Source organism: Centruroides sculpturatus, unplaced genomic scaffold (genome assembly GCF_000671375.1).
Source record: "Centruroides sculpturatus isolate CEXI.00-Female unplaced genomic scaffold, Cexi_2.0 scaffold61, whole genome shotgun sequence".
NCBI lineage: Eukaryota > Metazoa > Arthropoda > Arachnida > Scorpiones > Buthidae > Centruroides > Centruroides sculpturatus.
The window spans coordinates 216,842-237,873 of NW_019384572.1; the positions used below are offsets into that span (position 1 = coordinate 216,842).

Sequence of the window (21,032 nt, forward strand, 5' to 3'; positions counted from 1 at the left end):
GCTTAATTTTCTAATTTTTAACGATACAATAGCGACGATTATTATTTTAAAAAATTTTTGTTAGGCTTAACATCGATGAAAATTCAACGCAAAATAGGTTAATAGCGATATACTAATATACTAATTACATGGGATATAATAATATACTACACTAATAATGGATTTTTTCATACTTTTCGGTTATCCGACTTTTCAATTATCCGACCAACCCCAGTCCCCAATTAGGGCGGATAATTGAGGTTCTACTGTATAATCAACACAAATTGCCTTCCAAAAAACTTCCAATTTAAATTAGCAGCTTTCAGAGCCTTTGTTAGAAAAGCATTTATTCACACATCTAGAGCTCAGGAATTAAACTATCTTAAACATTGCAGTTCAACATGGCTACCATCCCAAGATAATCAAGGGTCTAATCAAATTTTATTCCTCTAATACAAGGGCCTCAAACTCAAATGCAGCAAAGTGCCAGTGAATAGATGTATATCAGACACAAGTCAAATCCAATATTATTCAGTAAACCAAAACATATTGTAATTAAAAATAAAGGCTCTAATAAAGGCCATTTTGTTGCCAGGCCTTTATGATTTATGTAAACAGCTAGATGTTCAAATTTTTTCCATTTTAATCCTCACATGTTAGAAACATTGATTTTTTGAAAAGAGATCATCAAGGCTGCAGGCCAAATATGAAGCTTTAATTAATGGGTTGTATCCAGCTGCCAATGGGCTGCCAGTTTGCAACCCCTGCTCTAATACCATCAGTCACAGCAAGGAGGACAGACCATACAAGTTTGGCCTGTCCTCCTTGAACATTTGAAGTGAACTTACATGAAAATAGAGTGTCAACAACATATCCACTGCATTTGAACAAAACCCTGCTACCTATATAAATAGAGAAACTCTAAGGATCATTATAAAGACCTTCCGTCAGAAGTTTATATCAGAATTCCAGCACTGACAACACACTCAATCAACATTTTTTCTACATTGACAATACTTCCCACCCAATCTGCCAACAATTAAAGGAACATCTTACTTTGATAAATTAAGAGAACAACACACCACTTTAGCCCTCCCTATCACAGAATACCAGATCCAAGCACACCTGCATGAGGCCCAACTTCTGCATCCAACCAGAGAGCTTACAACACTCAAAAATGAGTTATTAGAGAATAGAAGGTGTATAAGAAAAATATTGCTATCAACTTCAAGAAGAGTATTGCCCTCTAAGGTTGGAGATCCTTATTTGAAGTCCTTTTATGATTTTCTTAATCATCCTATATCACTAAGCTAACATCCAATCAGACAAAGCTTTCTCAAGATTTAAAAATTGACATTCAAATTTTGTTCATTTTTCAAATACTATTCTTAACCTGATATCAATAGGTTATAGCTATCAAAAATATTTGTTTATCTGTTTTTACATTAAATTCTCATAAATTTTGCTTAAGTTTTGGTTTTATTGATGTTTTTACATCATGAATATCTGTTATACTTTAAAATAGAACTTTAATTAATTCATCTTTATTTGTAAAAGATGAATATGTGTTAATTTATACACATATACGAAAAGAATATTTTTACTTTCTTTCTGAATTTTGTATAAATATGTACAATAACAATGAGTGTCATAGTTTCTATCAAAAATATCTAATACAGTAGAGCATCGATTATCCGACTCAATTGGGTACTCAGGTTGGTCGGATAACTGAAAAAATCGGATAACCGAAAATAATGAAAAAAATACATTATTAGTATAGTATATTAGTATACCCATATAATTAGTATATTAATATATCGCTATTAACCAACTTCGCGTTGAATTTTCATTGATGTTAAGCCTAACAAATTTTTTTTTAAAATAATAATCGTCACTATTATTTTTAAATTATTTTATTGCTCACAAAACAAACAACCACTCATAATTAGAAAATTAAGTCTCGTTTAAATACTGCCTTCCCTTCAATGGTCAAGCCAGTGTTGCCAGCTAAAACACGCAAAAATTTAACAAAAATAATATTAAAGTAGCCAAGACATAGCCAAATATAGTAGTGCCACATCACTAGCGGACATTTGAAATTTGCCGACTAGAACGATCGGTTAATCGATGTGACGGTTAATTGGGGGGTCGGATAATCGATGCTCTACTGTATTTATATTCTTTTCTCAAAGCCTAAAATTATTACTGTTAGTTTTTAAAAAATATTTAAAGATTAAAAAGAACAACAAAAAAATTTTAATATCTACTCTTTAAATAAAACTTAGTGTTTTGGTTTTATTTTTCCATTAAGAATCATTCATAAGATATATATCTTTTATAAAATTATTACAAAAGCTTGTACAAAGTAAAATCATTTAAAATACATGCAAATGCTTTATTAAAAAATTTCTGGATGTTATTAATTATAAAATAAATAATTCTGAGTAACAATAAAGACATTTAGTCAGAAATAAAGATGTTGTAGAATCAGATATAAATTGAATAGTTTTTTCTGTACATTTTAAAAAGGAATGTTCAACTTGCATAATACAAATATATAACATTACAAATACTCTGGTTTAAAAAAACTACTGTGTTGTATCTAGATATGCAGTCCAATAATGTGTTAACTATGACAGTATAGGCAACATCTGAATCAGAAATAAATTTTTAAAATTGAATGGCTTGAGTGCAAAAAGTGATAAACCCCACAAGGAAAATTTAAAAAATATCACATTTAAATCTTTAAATAAATCCTGAAATTAACATGTTTAAAAATTAAAATGTCATATTTTTTAAATTCTTTGTGTGGCTTATCATCTGCACACAAGCAATTCAAATATATTAATAAAAAATTTTCAAAATAACTACTGATTTTGTTAAAAAATTTGTAACTATAAATTTTTTCTCATATTCAAATCCATTTTTGTTCATTATTATTCTTAGCCTAAGACATTATAAATGAAAATTTACAAAAAAGTACTTGCCAAAAAAAGATAAGATATGTTATTTTCAATTATTTCATTATTCATAAAACAATGTTTAATGAAACAAATTTTAGTTAAAACTTCGTATCATATTTAAAAAATTAAATATCATAATAAAAAATTAAAATCCAGTGTTGTTTTTAATTATTACAACTTTTTCCAAACTTTAAAGAAACAGCTAGGCAATTTTTTGAATGAAAAAGATGTTTATTATATCTATTTTAAAATACTAATAAGATATATTCAAAACTAAATTTTATAATTATCAAAATGTAGCATCATTTCAAAATCATTTCATTAGATCACCTAATATTTGAGGTGGAGTGTTAGTAAAGCCTTTTCCATGTAGCTTACAGAATTGTGTTCTTTCTCAAAATCTGATTGATCAATTTTGATTAAACTTTACCATTTTCCATTAATTGTGATAAGGAATCTAAAATGTAATAAAAAATGGGAAGTCCCTGACTTTGTTTTCATGATATAAGATCATAGCATGAACTCACATGACAAAGCGATATTGCATGAATTGCAAGATTTTGTTGGACAATGTTGTACAGTCACTAGAACATCTTATATGGACTTATAGAACTGAGTTTGTTCTCAAAATTTAATGGGCCAATTTTGATAAAACTTTGCCATTTTCCATTAATTGCAAATGAGGAATCTAAAAATGCAATGATGGTCCACTTAAATATAGAAAATAGGGGTCCATGACTTCATTTTCAATATACAGAGGGAATTAAACTGTATTCATGCTCTCTGATGTTACTGAATGTGCCTAACAGAATTTAGGCCTAGGGATCAAAAATGAAAACAGTATTGCATGCACCTAATGGAAAATAGGAGCAAAATAAACAAAATGCTTCTCCAAATCAGCAGGTATGAGGATAGTCTCTCCCATTGCAAGTATGTACAAGGATAGCCTCTTTTAGGGTGGCAAGTGCAAAGTTTGCCTGTCTGCAACCATCAGGTACCATACAAGGATTGCCTCATCTGTACCTATCAAGTGCAAAGATTGTTTCTTTCTTTCCTGCTCCAATTCAATTCTATCATGATATAACAAAGTATGTAATGTTCTAGTTAAGCTCAAATTTCTTACTAATTTTACACTATGGCAACTCAAAGTTGAAGTAAAACATCAGTTTTCTAAGCATCTATTGCACAAGAGTTAAAAAGACAAAAGTTTGAATACTTATGTTGTTATAAAAAATATAAATTATATACGAAATAACAAAATACAGATTAAAAAACTGTGTGCATGGAACAAATACTGGTTCCGTGTATGCACTTTTTTTAAGTAATTTCGGTAATTTTTAAATAATTTAAGTAATCTGTATTAAATAACCACTCACCACACACGAGTGGTTATTTAATACAGATTAAAAATAAACATATAATCATCATATAATTTATTATTCATTAATATAGTAATATGATTTTACAACACTTTAGCTCAATAAGTATGCAAATTTTATTTTAACTTTTATATTATCTTAATATATTATTAATTTGAATGGCATTAGCAATGGAACATATATGATAAACTAATATAATTCAGTAATAAATATGCAAATGAATAGCACTTTTAGTATTCAAATAAATACCTTCACACAGCAAAAAAAAAATTATTTTTGAATATCATTTTGTACATCATTAGAGTTGATTAGTAACTCTAAGTTTAAAAACAATGGAATTTTTGTGTTTCTGCAATTTACGGCCAAGAAAGTTAAGTTAAACTATTTCCTTAGTGAATTTAAACAAAGAAAAATGAACAAATTCAAATATATTTCTTTCACTCTTTTATTCACTCTTTTATTCACTTACAGTAAAATCTCATTATTTTGATATCAGATAATTTGAAGTCAAGTCTAATCCCTGGCCAATGTCAGGATTTTGCATATATTTTAGTATGGATAATTCAAAATGAGCATACAATGAAATTTGAAATCATTATCTGGTCCTGTAACCCACAAAAATATCATTTCATTCAAGATATCCTATCATAATAATAATAATAATAATAATAATCTTTATTTGGTGTAAAAGGCTTTCACCTGTTACAAGGGCGTTTGATTTTAAAAACGCATATTAACATCTTACATAATCATGTCTTAACAACACTTATATATTCTATTTACAGATCTATAGAATTACATTAATATTTTGTCACAATTATCATTTAATAAATTGTTTAACATAGTTATATAACATATAAATCGTGTTAGTATTAGCTCTGTCAAAAGTCTTATACATTTCCATCTCATCTCATCACAGTTATCCAGCAGTCCCATCTGGAGCCTTTATAGTTTATCCTTTTCATTACAGCATTCACATATAATATGAACTCTAGATAAAATTTTGGTACAATTTAAACATTTAGATTGGGTATAGTCTATATATTTATCATTTATAATTATTCCATTTTTATTTAACCTAATCTGTATAAAAACTTTTTGATGTTAAAAGCTAGATTTGTCAATATATAGTTATTATTTACTGGGTAATTTAAAATTCTTGCATACCAGCTTGTGTTTTCCCGTTTTCGTATATCCTCAATGTCTTGAACAATGGAGAGCTCCATAGCTCTGTATATTATTTCTTTACTATACTGCTCCATATTATGTGTACGATCCAAAAACAATTTAATAGAGAATCTGTATTTATTTACTATCTTCAATAGCTGTATTATCCAACTTCTTCTTAAGTCCGTTTTCCTTGATTTGTGATATAGTAAAAACAGTAATTTTGTTGTTATGTCTTCTGCCTTAATAATTTTTTGGAGAAACATTAAATATCTTTTTATTAATATAGTATTTAATCTAAATCTATTTGTTTCTAATCTTAAAGCACTGCCCAGGATATTAAATTCTAACTGGAATATCTTGCGTATAAATATATTCCGTATTTTTTCAAAGTCATTAAACTTATCCATACTCCAAACTGGGGCCGCATAGCCCATTGAATTCATCACAAGCAAATTAAAAAGTTGAAAGTGTGTTCCTAAGTTCTTTAGTTTTGCCTTACAGAATAGACCAATTAAGTTATTTATTGCAATTTTTGCTTTATTTAGTGAATTTTTATAATGTTTCTCAAACAAAAGGTTTGGTATAAATGTTATTCCTAAAAATTTAATTTCCTTAACTATCTTCACTTCTTTATTAATAAAAAAGGACATGTGCTTTTTGGATACATTACTACCATTTCTAAATATCATTATTGTTGATTTTTTTGGATTTATTTTAACTCTTAACTTTTCTAAGTACTCACAAATTTGTTGGATCTTTCTACGGAGCGCAGCTGCCATTGGAGCTACCAGCACAATGTCATCGGCATATGATATAGTATGTCTTGTCTGATTTTCGATTTGAATACCATCTTCATCTCTTTTAAAACAATTATTTAGGTCAAATAGATAAAAATTGAAAAGATGTGGGGACAATGGATCTCCTTGTAATAGTCCTCTGTAGGTAATAAACGGTATCCAGATATTCGTATTTTGTTTAATGATTGTCTTATATTTTCCAAACAGCAACCCTATCATAAGTTCATTTGCTCCACATCTCTTCATTTTACTCTGTAGATCTGTAATGCTAATCATATCATATGCTTTATCAAGATCCAAAAAAAGAGCGAACACTTTATGTCTTTTCTTAAGCAACTGTATTTGGATTAGTGACAACAACACAAAGAGAGCTGTCTGAATACCACCTCCTTCTACAAATGCAAATTGTGTATCATTTTTATAATTATTAGCGGCTGTCAAGATATCCTATCATTACATGTTTATAAGGAAAGTTTCACACACAAGTGACATTTTTGGTTTCAGTTTTACAAATTGTACATTGTAGATTTATTGAATTTCCATTCAAGATCATTCAGACATTGTACAGCATTGTGAACAGAGAGAGAATTTTTTTATTTTCATGGAAGAAATTTGTTTGGCATTTAATTATTTTGGACATTTTTTGCAAAAATCTATTGCTTCAATGATTCCAAAGTTGATTAAATTTCTATGTTAATCCACATTTCTATTCATGATAGAAATGCATATTTATAGCTTTAACTATTAATGGAGCTTGTTTTCATCAGATCACATGATTTTTGTAATCTCAAACTTGAGATAGTGAATTTTTCATAGAACTAGCCATTGGTCCTCTACATGAAATTCACAGGTAATTCTTACTGAAGTACTTAAGCAATTTCAAATGAGGTAAATCATAATAAGGTAAGTTGCATCATTAATGCTCTTTTTACATTAATTTTAATTTATTATGATTGAAAATCATACATTTATGTACAAAAGTTCTTTGATATAAATTCAATACAATTAATAATAGAATACTATTGTGTGTTAGATTGTATTCTCTTTAAGCCAGTTTTTGCTTTTTCTTACAGAAAAATTCTATTTTCTTTAAATTAGAAGAAAAGATTACAAAATGGCTACAAATAGGAAATATAATGAGCTAACTATTTCAGAAAAGTTAAATGAGATTCATCCAACTAACATTTTTCTGAAATAGCTTAAATTACTAAGTAATAACTCATAATATTATTGAACTAGCAGACCCCGCTACGTGTTGTTGTAGCTCAAAATGTATCTATTATAAATGTATAACACTTCCCCGTGGGAGGAAATTTTTCGAAAAATTTCTTCTTAGTGAACATTCTCTTGACATATCCTATTAAAACGCAATCAAAAACACAAAAACCCGCATCTAAAATAGTATAATAGAAGCCAAGTTCTTCACGGTAAGCCTTAATTAATCCTAACCATCTCCCTTCAGTGGGGGAATTTCGACATGTATATTATATAAAAACACGTCTGTATTCAAATGCAGCATTGTGTCAAAATTTCAAAGGAATCGATAGGAACAAACGAACATTACATTTTTATTTATATAGATAGATAGATGATGATCCGCTTTAGTTCATTTTCACAAAAAAGCAAACTTAGGGTGTCGTACTCGTAGTGCCATCTTCTGGACATAAAAGCTTTAACCTAGATTATATCTTTTAATTTATATGAATGTTTAACGAAATAAGTTTTGAAATCGGTGAAAGAAGTTTTGAAATCGGATGAGTAGTTTCGGAGATTACCCGCTACATCCAAACTTACTTACTTACAAACATTACTTCTTTATAATATTAGTATAGATTTGTAACCAAATGAGTAAAAATTATAAGATGATGTCACAATTTTATTTGAGAATTTCAAAAAAATTCATTTCCAAAAAAGTTTGGATAATTAATGCCATGTTTTTTGGTCCATTGAGTTTCAAAATAATGAGGTTTACTATATATAGTTATTTCATGCAAAAGTGTACCAACGACTTTTAATAAAACAGTGTTATAAAACTTTGTTATTGGTATTTAATTAATTAAATTTAAGCAGTATAGTCTATTTATAAAAATTTTTAACTTTTCCTTCTTACTAATAAATTAATTTTATTAGTGATGTGTAAAAATTCAAATTATAAATATATAAAAATCTCATTATATATAATACTGTAAAATTAAAAATATTTTTTTTAATAAGCAGTATTTAAACATAAAAATATATACACAAGAAAAAAATATCTTACCTAAAGTAGGATTTGTATAATCCCAGCTTTCATTGTCATTCTTATGAACATTGAGTCTAGTAGGCTGTAATGTATTTTATTTACATTTTTATTACGTATACATTTTAATACTGAATCAAAATTTTCTTAAAATTAATTCTTTTGAAGACAAAGTCCTTTCCAAAAAAATACTAAAACAATATTTCTTAAAATTACTAAATAAGTAAAATCTACCATATTAAAATTATTTATAATCTAAATAACAGCCACTCTTCACTTTTGCAGTTGTTATTTTGTAGGATCATCCCAAAAAAAAAAAAATCTCAATCTTTTTCAGAAAGGTTTTCTGAAATATTTCATATAGAAGTGGTATATGCTGGTTATGCAATAGCATCTATATCTTGCCCTACCCATTCTTTCTTTTCTAATATGTTACTGACTGTTTGTGTCAGTCTGCTCAATGCAAAGGATCTGCTTACTATGCTTCTGTACTTTTTTTTGGATCAGTAATTCTGTATTTCACTGTTTTAGTGAAGTATTTTATGATTGATTAACACTGTGTGAATGTTCTGTGAAATTGTTTGTGTTGCATTCTGTTGTGTGGCGTCCCACAAACACCAGTTTTTACTTAAAATTGTAAAATTGTCAGCAACACATCAGAAACTACAATTATATCTTATTTCCATATCATTTTAAAAACATTTTTATTAATTAATATTTTTTAAATAATATTAAAAACAACAAAAAATTCATACCTACAAAATGTAAGGAATGACTGTTTATCTATTTTCATCTTAATTAAAAAAAAAAAAAAAACAATTATGATTATTAACATCAATTATAACTTGGCCTCTTTGTGCTCTCTGAGCAGTAAGGGGCCTAAAACCACAAATAAAAAAAAAAAAACATCAATTATAATATAAAACTACAGTAGACCCCCTATAAAATGGGTTCTTATAGTTCGGATTCCTATATGATGGTGAAAAAATTGAGACAGTATTCGTACAAACACGCTAAAAAAACTCGTATAATTTGCTAAAACATCATCACCAACTCGTGTTGCGACAGGATTGGTCCAATCTAGACCAATAGCGGATATTGTACAAACCATTGAGTTCAGAGCAGCGGACCTACTGAAAACCATTNTTCGTACAAACACGCTAAAAAAACTCGTATAATTTGCTAAAACATCATCACCAACTCGTGTTGCGACAGGATTGGTCCAATCTAGACCAATAGCGGATATTGTACAAACCATTGAGTTCAGAGCAGCGGACCTACTGAAAACCATTTATTACTTAATATCCATAAAAATTATATTTATATTAATGATGTCTCCAAAGTTCAGCGAATTTTTCGCAAAAAAAAAATAATTTATCAGGAAGCACGCGAGCACCATTCGATAACAAGCTCCACAATGAAAACAAGTTTAAGCAATGGCATCGTTGAGCAGTGCACGCTTGGTAAGTAATCCTACAATTTTTTGTTTATAGCATAGTTTATATGGATTATTCCTAAAAAATTATACGTATTTTGGAAATGTTAAGTCGAATTAGTCTAGAATTGATTAATTTTATGGGAGAAAACCTTTCAAACAGCCATAGTCCGTAAACTGCATACGTGTCAGGCTGTGATTGGCTCACATATTTAAGGATTTGTAGAAAATGGATTCATAAAAACCGGAACATATCTACCGTGTTATAGGGGGGTCGACTGTAGTTGAAATATAAAAATTAAAGAATTTTGAAAATTTTACATATTTTCTATCAGAACTTAATTATTTATTGTAACATAATTGTATTTATTGAAAGAGAAATATGTAAAAATTTATAGAATTTTTATTATGATTAAATTTACCAGTTTTTTAAAAATATCATAGTCAAATCTAATATGCAGTTTATTTGAAAGGTTACATTTAATTTAATCATACATTACCTTTGCATATTCAATCTTCAAAGTACAACAACCAGAATATATATCAGCACCATTTAATGATTCTTTTGCTCTCTTGGCTGATTCAATGCTATCAAATGTTTAAATTGTCAAGGAAATCTTATATCACAGAAAACAACATGTAATTATACTTGATAACAGACATTGTCTTTTTTTATTAAAAATTAAATCAACATTATAGATCTCAAAAACATTGAGCAATAAAATAATTTTGAAACAATAATCCACAGATGAAAATTATAAAATAATAGAAATAACTTACAATAATAAAAGTAGCACATTAGAAAACAATCAAGCAAAGCAGTTTCATATTTCTGTTCATACTAACTTTATAATTTAAACATTTAAGTAACTTATATTTAGATTTACATAGGCTACTTTCTAATCATATATTATTAGATTATTAGATCATTTGATCATTATTATAGAGTAATATCAACTATTAATAATCATAAAAATAATTTATTTGTGAAAAATTTTTATTTAACATATTCATGGAAAGTCCTGTATTGTGATTTTTAGCTAAAATATCCAGGATTCTAGAGAATAGTTTTTTTTTAATGGTGTTTTATCAATATCATTTAATAGTTGATTGTTCAACAGCAATTAAAGAAGTTTAGTAATCCAGCAACCAATAATCCAGAATACCTGGTAATAATCTGGCATGCTAGTATTCCATGAACTGGAATTTATTTGAACACATACATGGGTCCAAACAAATTTCAGTCCAGAGTTTTCAGCACACCATATACATGGTGGGAAAAAAACCCTAGTAATAAAATCCACACCTTATATAAATCTCCAGCAAGCAGAATTTGTATAACAAACATTTTCGGTTTATTTTATAAGGTTTGAAGTTTTTATAAACTTCAAATCTTATAACACTGAGTAATAAAACTTCTGAAACTGAAGTTTTTATAAACTTCAAACCTTATAAAATAAACCAAAAATGTTTGTTATACAAATTCTGCTTGCTGGAGATTTATATAAGGTGTGGATTTTATTACTACTAGATAGCATTTCCAGCAGTAATCTTGAAATAAAAACTCTAGCCAGAAATATATAGTATATGTCTGGAAAATTATTATATACATATGAATTATTGTGAGTGTTGGTTCTGTGCAATAACAATTTCTAACTCCTTCAGAGTTCTTCAGGTTTTCCAAATGGTAAATAGAAGGATGTTCCTTCTATTTACCAGTTACAGTGGGTGATCGGTTAACGAACATAATCCGTTCCAAGACTTTGTTCGCTATCCAAATTGTTCGTTAACCGATTATCGATTTACCATAGGTTTCTATGGGAATTTGATTAATTCGTTCCAGAGACCCCAAAAATAAAAAAAGTATATACTTTTTTACTACGTTTATTCATATGTAATAATAAAAATACATATATACATGTTCTTGCATTTTTATTAGTCATGTTTTTTCTGTTTGTGGAGGTTAAAGAATCTATCCAACGTCGATTACTTTTCTGTCTTATTCATGATTTTTCAGAAGTAATTAATAGCATTGTAATTGTAGAGATCCCTAGGCCTATTAACCTCAACTTGGTTTGGATGCCATTTTAAGACCGTTGTTCTGACATCTTCCTACTTCTTCAAAAGATCTTTAATAGCGGATATTGGCATAAATCTGCATTTTCAGAAGAAAACGTAAAAGAATTGTTTCTGTCAGAAATACAAAAGGCTGGAATTACAAGAGAGAGTTTCAAACTTCAGGGGAATACTATCCGATCAGTATATACTGGGTAGAACGTCGATGTCGACGTCTCCCGTGCTCTGAAAAGTTTCGAATTGTTGCCTGAAGACAAAGGAAGACCAATCGGTATTCGTTATTTTACGTCGCTTCTTGTGTTTGTTCAGTGAAGTGTTCGTTATCCAATCATAAAAATCTTTCGTGAAAGTGTTCGTTATCCGATTTGTTTGTTAACCGATCACCCACTGTATTTTGCACCAGTTATTGGTTTCAGTGCATGATATTAATTTTTAATCAATCTTAACATAATATCATCACTAACATCTCCAGACTGAACAGCATGTGTGTAAACAAATCAGAAGCATATGTGAGGTTCCAAAAACAGGTTGCAATTAAAAATTTATTAAAACGAAAGTAGAAAAACTTCCATTGTTAAAACCGATCAAAGGTCAGATTAGTTGTGCAAGTCATATGAGATGAAGACAAGGAAAAACTATTAATGTCAAATGCAATGCAATAGATGTAAACGAACGTCAACCAGCAGAGATGGACCTTTGACAAAGTGCTTACATACAAGCAATTAAAACATAGAAAAATTTTGAAAAGTGGAAAGGTTAATGATAAAAAAAAGACAACACATCAGGTTGTTAAAATTCTCAAATGTCATAGGCTAGATAACAATGAGGTAAAATATGAGTGCAGGTTTCAAAGTACCATCAACACCTTCCATCCAGAGTTAATGGATGGTGTCAGGTAGATTCTCCGAAGTGGACCTTTCTCGTGACCCGAACAGGTCTTGTCTTTCACTTAGGGACAGACAAGGGACCAATCAAAAAGCGAGAAAAAGGGATGTGGAGCCAATCAGAATGGGCAAAGGAAAAAACGGAGATTGATATAATCCCCGATCTTCAAGGACAGACTCACTTTCCATAAACTGTGAAAACTGTGCACCTGCATATGATTAGTCAACACGAAAAATGAGTTTTCCGTCCATTGTGCCCAACTGGTAACCTGTGCCACTACAGACTCAGACTATATCGGCAATGCCAACCAATGGAGTCTCCCATCTGCCACTGTCCCAGGGCAACCTTCAATCGATGAACAAGAAACAACATCGACACCCAGGATGTCGGAATAACTGATTGTTTTAAGGAAAACTATTTTTTTCCTGGTGTAAGTTTATTTCATATTACAATAAAGTTTTTGTAAGATACTTGTCATCTTTGTCTTTGCCACCATTACCCACATACGAAAGGACCCTAGACCATCATTGACGCAAAATTAACTGATTTCCCCTAAAAGTTGGCTTGCTTACACATACAACAGCCTGCATTGATACAAAATGTATAGCAGTGTCTATATATGGAAGAAAAAGTACTGGGTTTTGGCATTAAATTTATTTACTTAATGAATTAAATAAAATGGTAACTCAGGATACAAACGCCTTAGGATACAAAATTTTCAGGATATGATATAAAATTTGAACATATTTTTGCTCCACAATACGAACAAAAACTCACCATACAACATTACATTAGTTCCCAGCGCCATTTTTTATTCACTTCTGTTCATTGGTCTCAGTCCACGTGTTTGCTTTGCCGTGGAAGGATCTCACTCAATAAAGGAAATCTTGAGGTATTATCAGAAAGTGACTGATTTTATTGAAAAGAAACATTCCGAAAAGGTTCACACTGGCTGTATTGCTGCTCGGAGTAATGACATTTGGCTAAGTCATTTTAGAAACATACATTTTAAAAAGTAGGTTCTTTGGATAGATATTTTACCAAGTGACCTCTATCCAGTGAAAGTGCTGGTGGAAGTGAAGGAAAGACAGCAAAAACCAGTGAATAAAAAATTTTTAAAAAATATATAAAACAGAAAAGTTAAAAAATTAGAGTTAATGTAACAATAACTTAAAAATAACTTATGTTATGTAAGTTAAGTTTTAGTATTATTTCACTTCTAACTCTCTTCTGCCACCAGTTTATACCTCCACCGTCGTCTATCCTCAAAGGTAAAGTGCAAATAAAACTACATTTTTTTTTAATCAATTATTATTCTATTATGGTTATTTTTACATTTACAACTACAAAATGCATTTTCAGTGTTTTCCTTACTATAGTTTTTTTTAATGTACTACTTAGCTTTAATTTGAGTGTGTTTTTCGTGTTGGAACAAATTATTTGGTTTTACATGTAATCGTATGGGGAAAAATGATTCACCTCACGACATTTTCATGATACAATCTCAGTTTCGGAACGGATTAATTTCATATCCTGAGGTACTACTATATGCAAGTACTTTTAACATTTCAAAATATCAACGTTGGGTGAAGAAAGAATATACAAAATTCAAATAATGATTTTTAAAACTCTTTACACAAAGTGAACTTAAAAACATGTTTTTAAACCTAAATGCAAAGTAAGTGAAATACTACAGTTCTGCAATATTGCATTTATAAAAACTTGTTTAAATGTAGAAACAAAGCTGTTTATAAAAGTTGATTGGTAAGTTTTATTAAATAAAAAGTGAATAAAAACTTAAACTAACTTATATCAATAATATGGCTTATCTGTAAAACATAAAATAAAGACATCATTCTATATTGTACAGTAGCACATCAATTATCCAAATACCTATCAACTGAAACATTGGTTAACTGAAAGCTTTCCAATCAGCAAATTTAAATTTCCGCTAGTGCTGTGGTGCTGCAATATTTGGCTATGTCTTGGGCTACTCAAATATTGTTTTTGTTGGTATGCGTGTTTTAGCTGGCAGCACTGGCACGACCACGAGAGAATACTTAAAAAGCGCCAGTACAGTCGACCCCCTATAACACTGTTGATAATTCTGTTTTATATGAATTCCATGTTACTTAGATTTTACAAGTCACTTAGATTTTCCAAGTCACTTAGATTTTACAAATACATGTGCCGGGCTGTGAATGGCTCACGTATTTGTAAAATCTAAGTGACAGTGTTATAGGGGGTTCGACTGTATTTAAATGGTTTTTTCCCATCGTGAGTGGTGAGTTTTGCTTGCTTTGTTTAGTGTTTTTCTGAGGACTGTGTGTTGGGACATGTGTCATGCTGAATCGAAATTCATTTCCATTGGGAACATTAATTTTGGATCTGTGAATTCCACACTTGTAACATCATGCTGTAGTTGTACTGTTCACAATGGCGACTAAACGTAACTGCATTGTTCTCAGTGTTTCCAATAAACTTAAAATAATAGATCAGTTGAAGAGTGGTGCTAGTGGATCAAGCTTAGCTCGGAAATATGGAGTTGGAAATGCCACAATATCGGACATTAAAAAGAACAGTGATGCCATTAAAAAATTTGAGTGTGTACTTGACAGTGAAGATGGAAGCTTGCACAGAAAAATGATGAAAATAGCAGAAAAACAGAATTTGGACACTGCACTTTACACATGGTTCATGCAGGTACATAGCCAAGGACAACCAATAAGTGGTCTTTGATTTGTGAAAAAGCTCTTGAAATGATCAAGAAACTAGGGGGTAATGCTGATTTTAAAGTGACTACCAGCTGGCTTATGTGTTTCAAATCTAGGCATGGAATTAGGGAATTGGACATCCAGGGTGAAAAACTGTCGGCTAATACTAAATCAGCTGAACGTTTGAAAGAGTCATTTTAAAAACGTGATTGATAAGGAGGGCTACAAAACAAACCAATGTCTACAATCCAGACGAAATTGGTTTGTACTGGAAGAAAATACCAACAAAAACCCTAGTTTCTAAGAATGAAATGTCAGCACTTGGTTTTAAGGCAAGTAAATCATGTATCACTGTTATAGTATGCGGATATGTTACCCACAAGCCTTATATAATACAGCCAAATTTATTATAACACTTCAAACATTTTCGGACATCTTTAATGCCCTTTTTCAAGAACGAACCAATGAAAATCGAATATTGGCGAATTCATAAAAACGATAAATGCGTTTTGGAACGCTTTTTAAACAAACTCTTATTGCGCAGAATCGTGCCGTTTGTTTACCGTTAAAAATAAACGCGATAAAGAATACTACCAATAACCACTAATACGATACATCAAACCATACATATATGAACCTAACATAAATAAAGACAACAATGCTAAATATAACCATAAAATCACTAATAATAATGCACGTGTAGCCCGATTGCACCTTTCATATGCATGCTTTTCCAAAATTTGTCTTGCTATTTCTATTATTTCGCTCCGTTATATTAAGCTCGATCTCCATGCTTCCGATATTTTACTTGCTTCTCTAAAGTTAATTGCTTGTCCTTCTTGACTATTTTTACAAATATGCCACGCCTCTGCGTATTTGAGATGCCTTTTGTCGTGAATTTTTTGTANAGGAAAACATTCAAGACTGTCTCGAGTGTGATGCCAATGACCCTGGCTATCAGGTATTGTCGGACAACGAAATCATTGCCAGTGTCATCAACAACCAAGACCCTTGCAACAATGAGGAAGAGCCCTATGACAACAACCATGCTAAAAAAAAGGACCATCCAGTGAGGTAGCTTTTCACTGCCTTGAGACAGCTATGAAGTGGTTAGAACAGCAAGAAGAATGTTTTGCTATCCAATTGCTGTCTTTAAAATGTGTGCGAAATTTAGTGGCAAAAAAAACGAATCTCAGCTGTAAAGCAAAAGACAATTTTGGGCTTCTTTTCCTAGGCCTACTTTATGTAAGGTTGTAACTCGTTTCTGCATCGGAATGTTTTTGATATTAGATTAACTTCCAAAATATATTTATTTTTGTTTTTATATTTTTCAATATATTTATTTTGTTTGTACAAAATAAAGAAATAATTTTTAATGATACAATAGCCACGATTATTATTTTAAAACCATTTTCGTTAACAACGAAAATTCAATGCAAAGCGACACACAACAGAGAAAAATTTCAACATGGGATAGGTTAATATATTTTTTTGTACATGATCAGTTATCCAAACAACCCCAGTCCCAAATTTCTTTGTATAATCGATGCTCTACTGTACATATATTAATTTATAAAAATTATTACAGTCATTTTAAAATTTTATTTTATTTATTAAACTTATATTTTAAAAAAGGATATTCAACCATAGCTTGAACTCCATTCTTCTTAAAAATTACAATACGTTGAACCTTTCCACTTGGACTACAAATAGTCTGAATCACATCCTTAAAATAAAAAAAAATTTAAACAAGCATACAATAAATGCTACAAAACAATGTAAAAACAAAAACATTTGGTTAAACAAAAGAAATAATTTTATAGTTCAAGATTAACATTCCATGTTTTGTTTACATCATGTCATTTATGATGCAGTTATTATTTTTAAAGTATTATATTATCAGAATATATTAAAAAAAAAACTAAGACATCTTCCTTTCCATCAAATCCAATTGAGAATGTATTAAAACTGCATCATTTATTACAATAAATACAACTGCATTCACAGAAATTAATATGTTATAGAGTAATTCCCAAAATATGTAAAGAAATAGGTTCATTCAATTGTAATATATTTATTTAATCTTCTTCCAATAAATATGGACACTGAGCAACCACTATGGGAAGACTGACATATTTCCTTTGTTTCATACACATACAGAGTGGCAACATACACCTATTAATTTTAGCAACAATTCTGTCTGATAAAGATAGACAACACTAGAATTTCAATTTATTTTTAAACTAATTACTCATTTTTATCATAGAAACTTTTTAATAGATGACAAAATTAAAGTTAAAATTAAAAAATATTTGTTATGAACTGAAAATTTGTTCTAGCAGGTCATTTTTGTTTTGGTGAGTGCCAAGCAAACAGTCAATTACTGATTTTCCCCAAACATGCATTCAAATACTGAACTGTGAGTTAGGAGCCGTCCAAGTATCAAGGTACCACTGTATATCAATATGCATCAATGGATAGATTTTCAAAATGAATATGTAAGAATAGGAATCAATTTAGTTTTTCCTTTTTTTGTAATTATTTTGTAAAACTTTATTTTTATGNTCCATGGTGCTTTAAAGGAATAAAAAAATTGCCGGTCACCTACAAAAATTAAAAGAATTCATGGATGAATACAATCATTTTTATAAAATGGTACGACACTATTTATCCCTGAAGTCAAAAAGCATCAGCTTAAAACAGGGAATTCTGGAAATGTTTTTTTGTTGATTGACAATGCCCCAAGTCATCCTTCAAATATTTCACTGGAAAGAGAAAACGAAAATTTTAAAGTTGTTTTCATGCCTCCCAATGTTACTTCAGTCTTCCAACTGATGAACCAGGGAGTCATTGAAAGCTTCAAACAATATCACAGAAAGGCATTGCTGCATAAGATAATAATCGGGGAAGAATGTGAAAAAAACAATTCAGCAAGTGTACATTGAAATTAACCTAAAGAATGCTATGTAAATGGCAGCAGAAGCTTGGGCTACTATCAAGGACACTCCACTAGCAACAGCTTGAAATAAGCTCCTACCATCAGAGGAGTCTATTGCTGCACCTGAAGAGCCACCAGTTGTGATACAAATAGGCTGTTTCCAATTTGTATCACAACTGTTTGGACTAATTAAAGAATGTTCTGGATTTGAAGAATGCGACAAGGAAAACATTCAAGACTGGCTCGAGTGTGATGCCAATGACCCTGGCTATCAGGTATTGTCGGACAACGAAATCATTGCCAGTGTCATCAACAACCAAGACCCTTGCAACAATGAGGAAGAGCCCTATGACAACAACCATGCTAAAAAAAAGAACCATCCAGTGAGGTAGCTTTTCACTGCCTTGAGACAGCTATGAAGTGGTTAGAACAGCAAGAAGAATGTTATGCTATCCAATTGCTGTCTTTAAAACGTGTGCGAAATTTAGTGGCAAAAAAAAACGAATCTCAGCTGTAAAGCAAAAGACAATTTTGGGCTTCTTTTCCTAGGCCTACTTTATGTAAGGTTGTAACTCGTTTCTGCATCGGAATGTTTTTGATATTAGATTAACTTCCAAAATATATTTATTTTTGTTTTTATATTTTTCAATATATTTATTTTGTTTGTACAAAATAAAGAAATAATTTTTAATGATACAATAGCCACGATTATTATTTTAAAACCATTTTCGTTAACAACGAAAATTCAATGCAAAACGACACACAACAGAGAAAAATTTCAACATGGGATAGGTTAATATATTTTTTTGTACATGATCAGTTATCCAAACAACCCCAGTCCCGAATTTCTTTGTATAATCGATGCTCTACTGTACATATATTAATTTATAAAAATTATTACAGTCATTTTAAAATTTTATTTTATTTATTAAACTTATATTTTAAAAAAGGATATTCAACCATAGCTTGAACTCCATTCTTCTTAAAAATTACAATACGTTGAACCTTTCCACTTGGACTACAAATAGTCTGAATCACATCCTTAAAATAAAAAAGAATTTAAACAAGCATACAATAAATGCTACAAAACAATGTAAAAACAAAAACATTTGGTTATACAAAAGAAATAATTTTATAGTTCAAGATTAACATTCCATGTTTTGTTTACATCATGTCATTTATGATGCAGTTATTATTTTTAAAGTATTATATTATCAGAATATATTAAAAAAAAAACTAAGACATCTTCCTTTCCATCAAATCCAATTGAGAATGTATTAAAACTGCATCATTTATTACAATAAATACAACTGTATTCACAGAAATTAATATGTTATAGAGTAATTCCCAAAATATGTAAAGAAATAGGTTCATTCAATTGTAATATATTTATTTAATCTTCTTCCAATAAATATGGACACTGAGCAACCACTATGGGAAGACTGACATATTTCCTTTGTTTCATACACATACAGAGTGGCAACATACACCTATTAATTTTAGCAACAATTCTGTCTGATAAAGATAGACAACACTAGAATTTCAATTTATTTTTAAACTAATTACTCATTTTTATCATAGAAACTTTTTAATAGATGACAAAATTAAAGTTAAAATTAAAAAATATTTGTTATGAACTGAAAATTTGTTCTAGCAGGTCATTTTTGTTTTGGTGAGTGCCAAGCAAACAGTCAATTACTGATTTTCCCCAAACATGCATTCAAATACTGAACTGTGAGTTAGGAGCCGTCCAAGTATCAAGGTACCACTGTATATCAATATGCATCAATGGATAGATTTTCAAAATGAATATGTAAGAATAGGAATCAATTTAGTTTTTCCTTTTTTTGTAATTATTTTGTAAAACTTTATTTTTATGAAAATATTGAAATAGTTATATTTATCAAAATATAATAATGTAGTATTATTACATTCAAAGTCAGGATGATAATTTAATTTAAAATATAAGTTAAAAATTGTTTGAATTTCTTTGTGTATGTTTCAAATGTATAATCTGATAAAATTTTACTATTGAAGATTAAAGTATTTATTTTGAATGTTATTATTATTATTATTATGTTGGGTTTTGTGAGTTAAACTCGGTTCACACCGGTGGCTGTGTACTATGCCGGACCAGAGTCAAGGCATAGCAACCAAACCAAAACTAAAATTAAATAAGTGTGTCAGTGTGTGTGTCTGTATTCAGGATTTCCTAACAATATGGCATGTATTCAATATAGTGGCCTTCTGTAGTGTGATGTATGTATTTCTATTCAATTGTAACGTTCCCAGGCTTTTGTGTAGTGTGTGTGGTATCACACCTGTACAGGAGAGAACAACAGGTACAATAATTACCCTATCCATCCTCCACAGATGCCTTATTTCCTGGGCAAGTTCTGTGTACTTGCTAATTTTTTCAGTGCATGTGTTTTGTACATTGTGAGTGTTTGGAATGGC

General features: G+C 29.9%; 2 protein-coding genes and 1 pseudogene across 3 annotated transcripts in view; 1 reads left to right on the plus strand and 2 right to left on the minus strand.

Annotated features, from left to right (window-relative positions):
* Positions 1–21,032, minus strand: part of LOC111624207 (heterogeneous nuclear ribonucleoprotein L-like) — a 91,385-nt gene that overhangs the window by 46,858 nt on the left and 23,495 nt on the right. The window contains exons 4-6 of one of the 2 annotated variants that reach the window (XM_023367016.1): positions 19,531–19,616; positions 10,463–10,559; positions 8,549–8,612 (exon numbers count right to left, since the gene is read on the minus strand). In XM_023367016.1, the coding sequence (XP_023222784.1) occupies positions 8,549–8,612; positions 10,463–10,559; positions 19,531–19,616 (247 nt within the window). Of the gene's footprint in view, positions 1–8,548; positions 8,613–10,462; positions 10,560–17,277; positions 17,363–19,530; positions 19,617–21,032 lie in introns of those variants that run through there. The other variant, XM_023367015.1, reaches the window with a different exon arrangement.
* LOC111624208 lies at positions 5,284–7,221 on the minus strand. The gene is made up of 2 exons (XM_023367017.1): positions 5,489–7,221; positions 5,284–5,312 (listed from the first exon to the last, which is right to left on the minus strand). Coding segments are annotated over exons 1-2 (1,077 nt in total). The 5' UTR covers positions 6,565–7,221; the 3' UTR covers positions 5,284–5,311.
* On the plus strand, positions 15,200–16,007 carry LOC111624209 (annotated as a pseudogene).

Excerpts from the sequence above, each read along its gene's own strand:
- LOC111624208 (XM_023367017.1), bottom strand. The coding sequence starts at position 6,564 with ATGATTAGCATTACAGATCTACAGAGTAAAATGAAGAGATGTGGAGCA.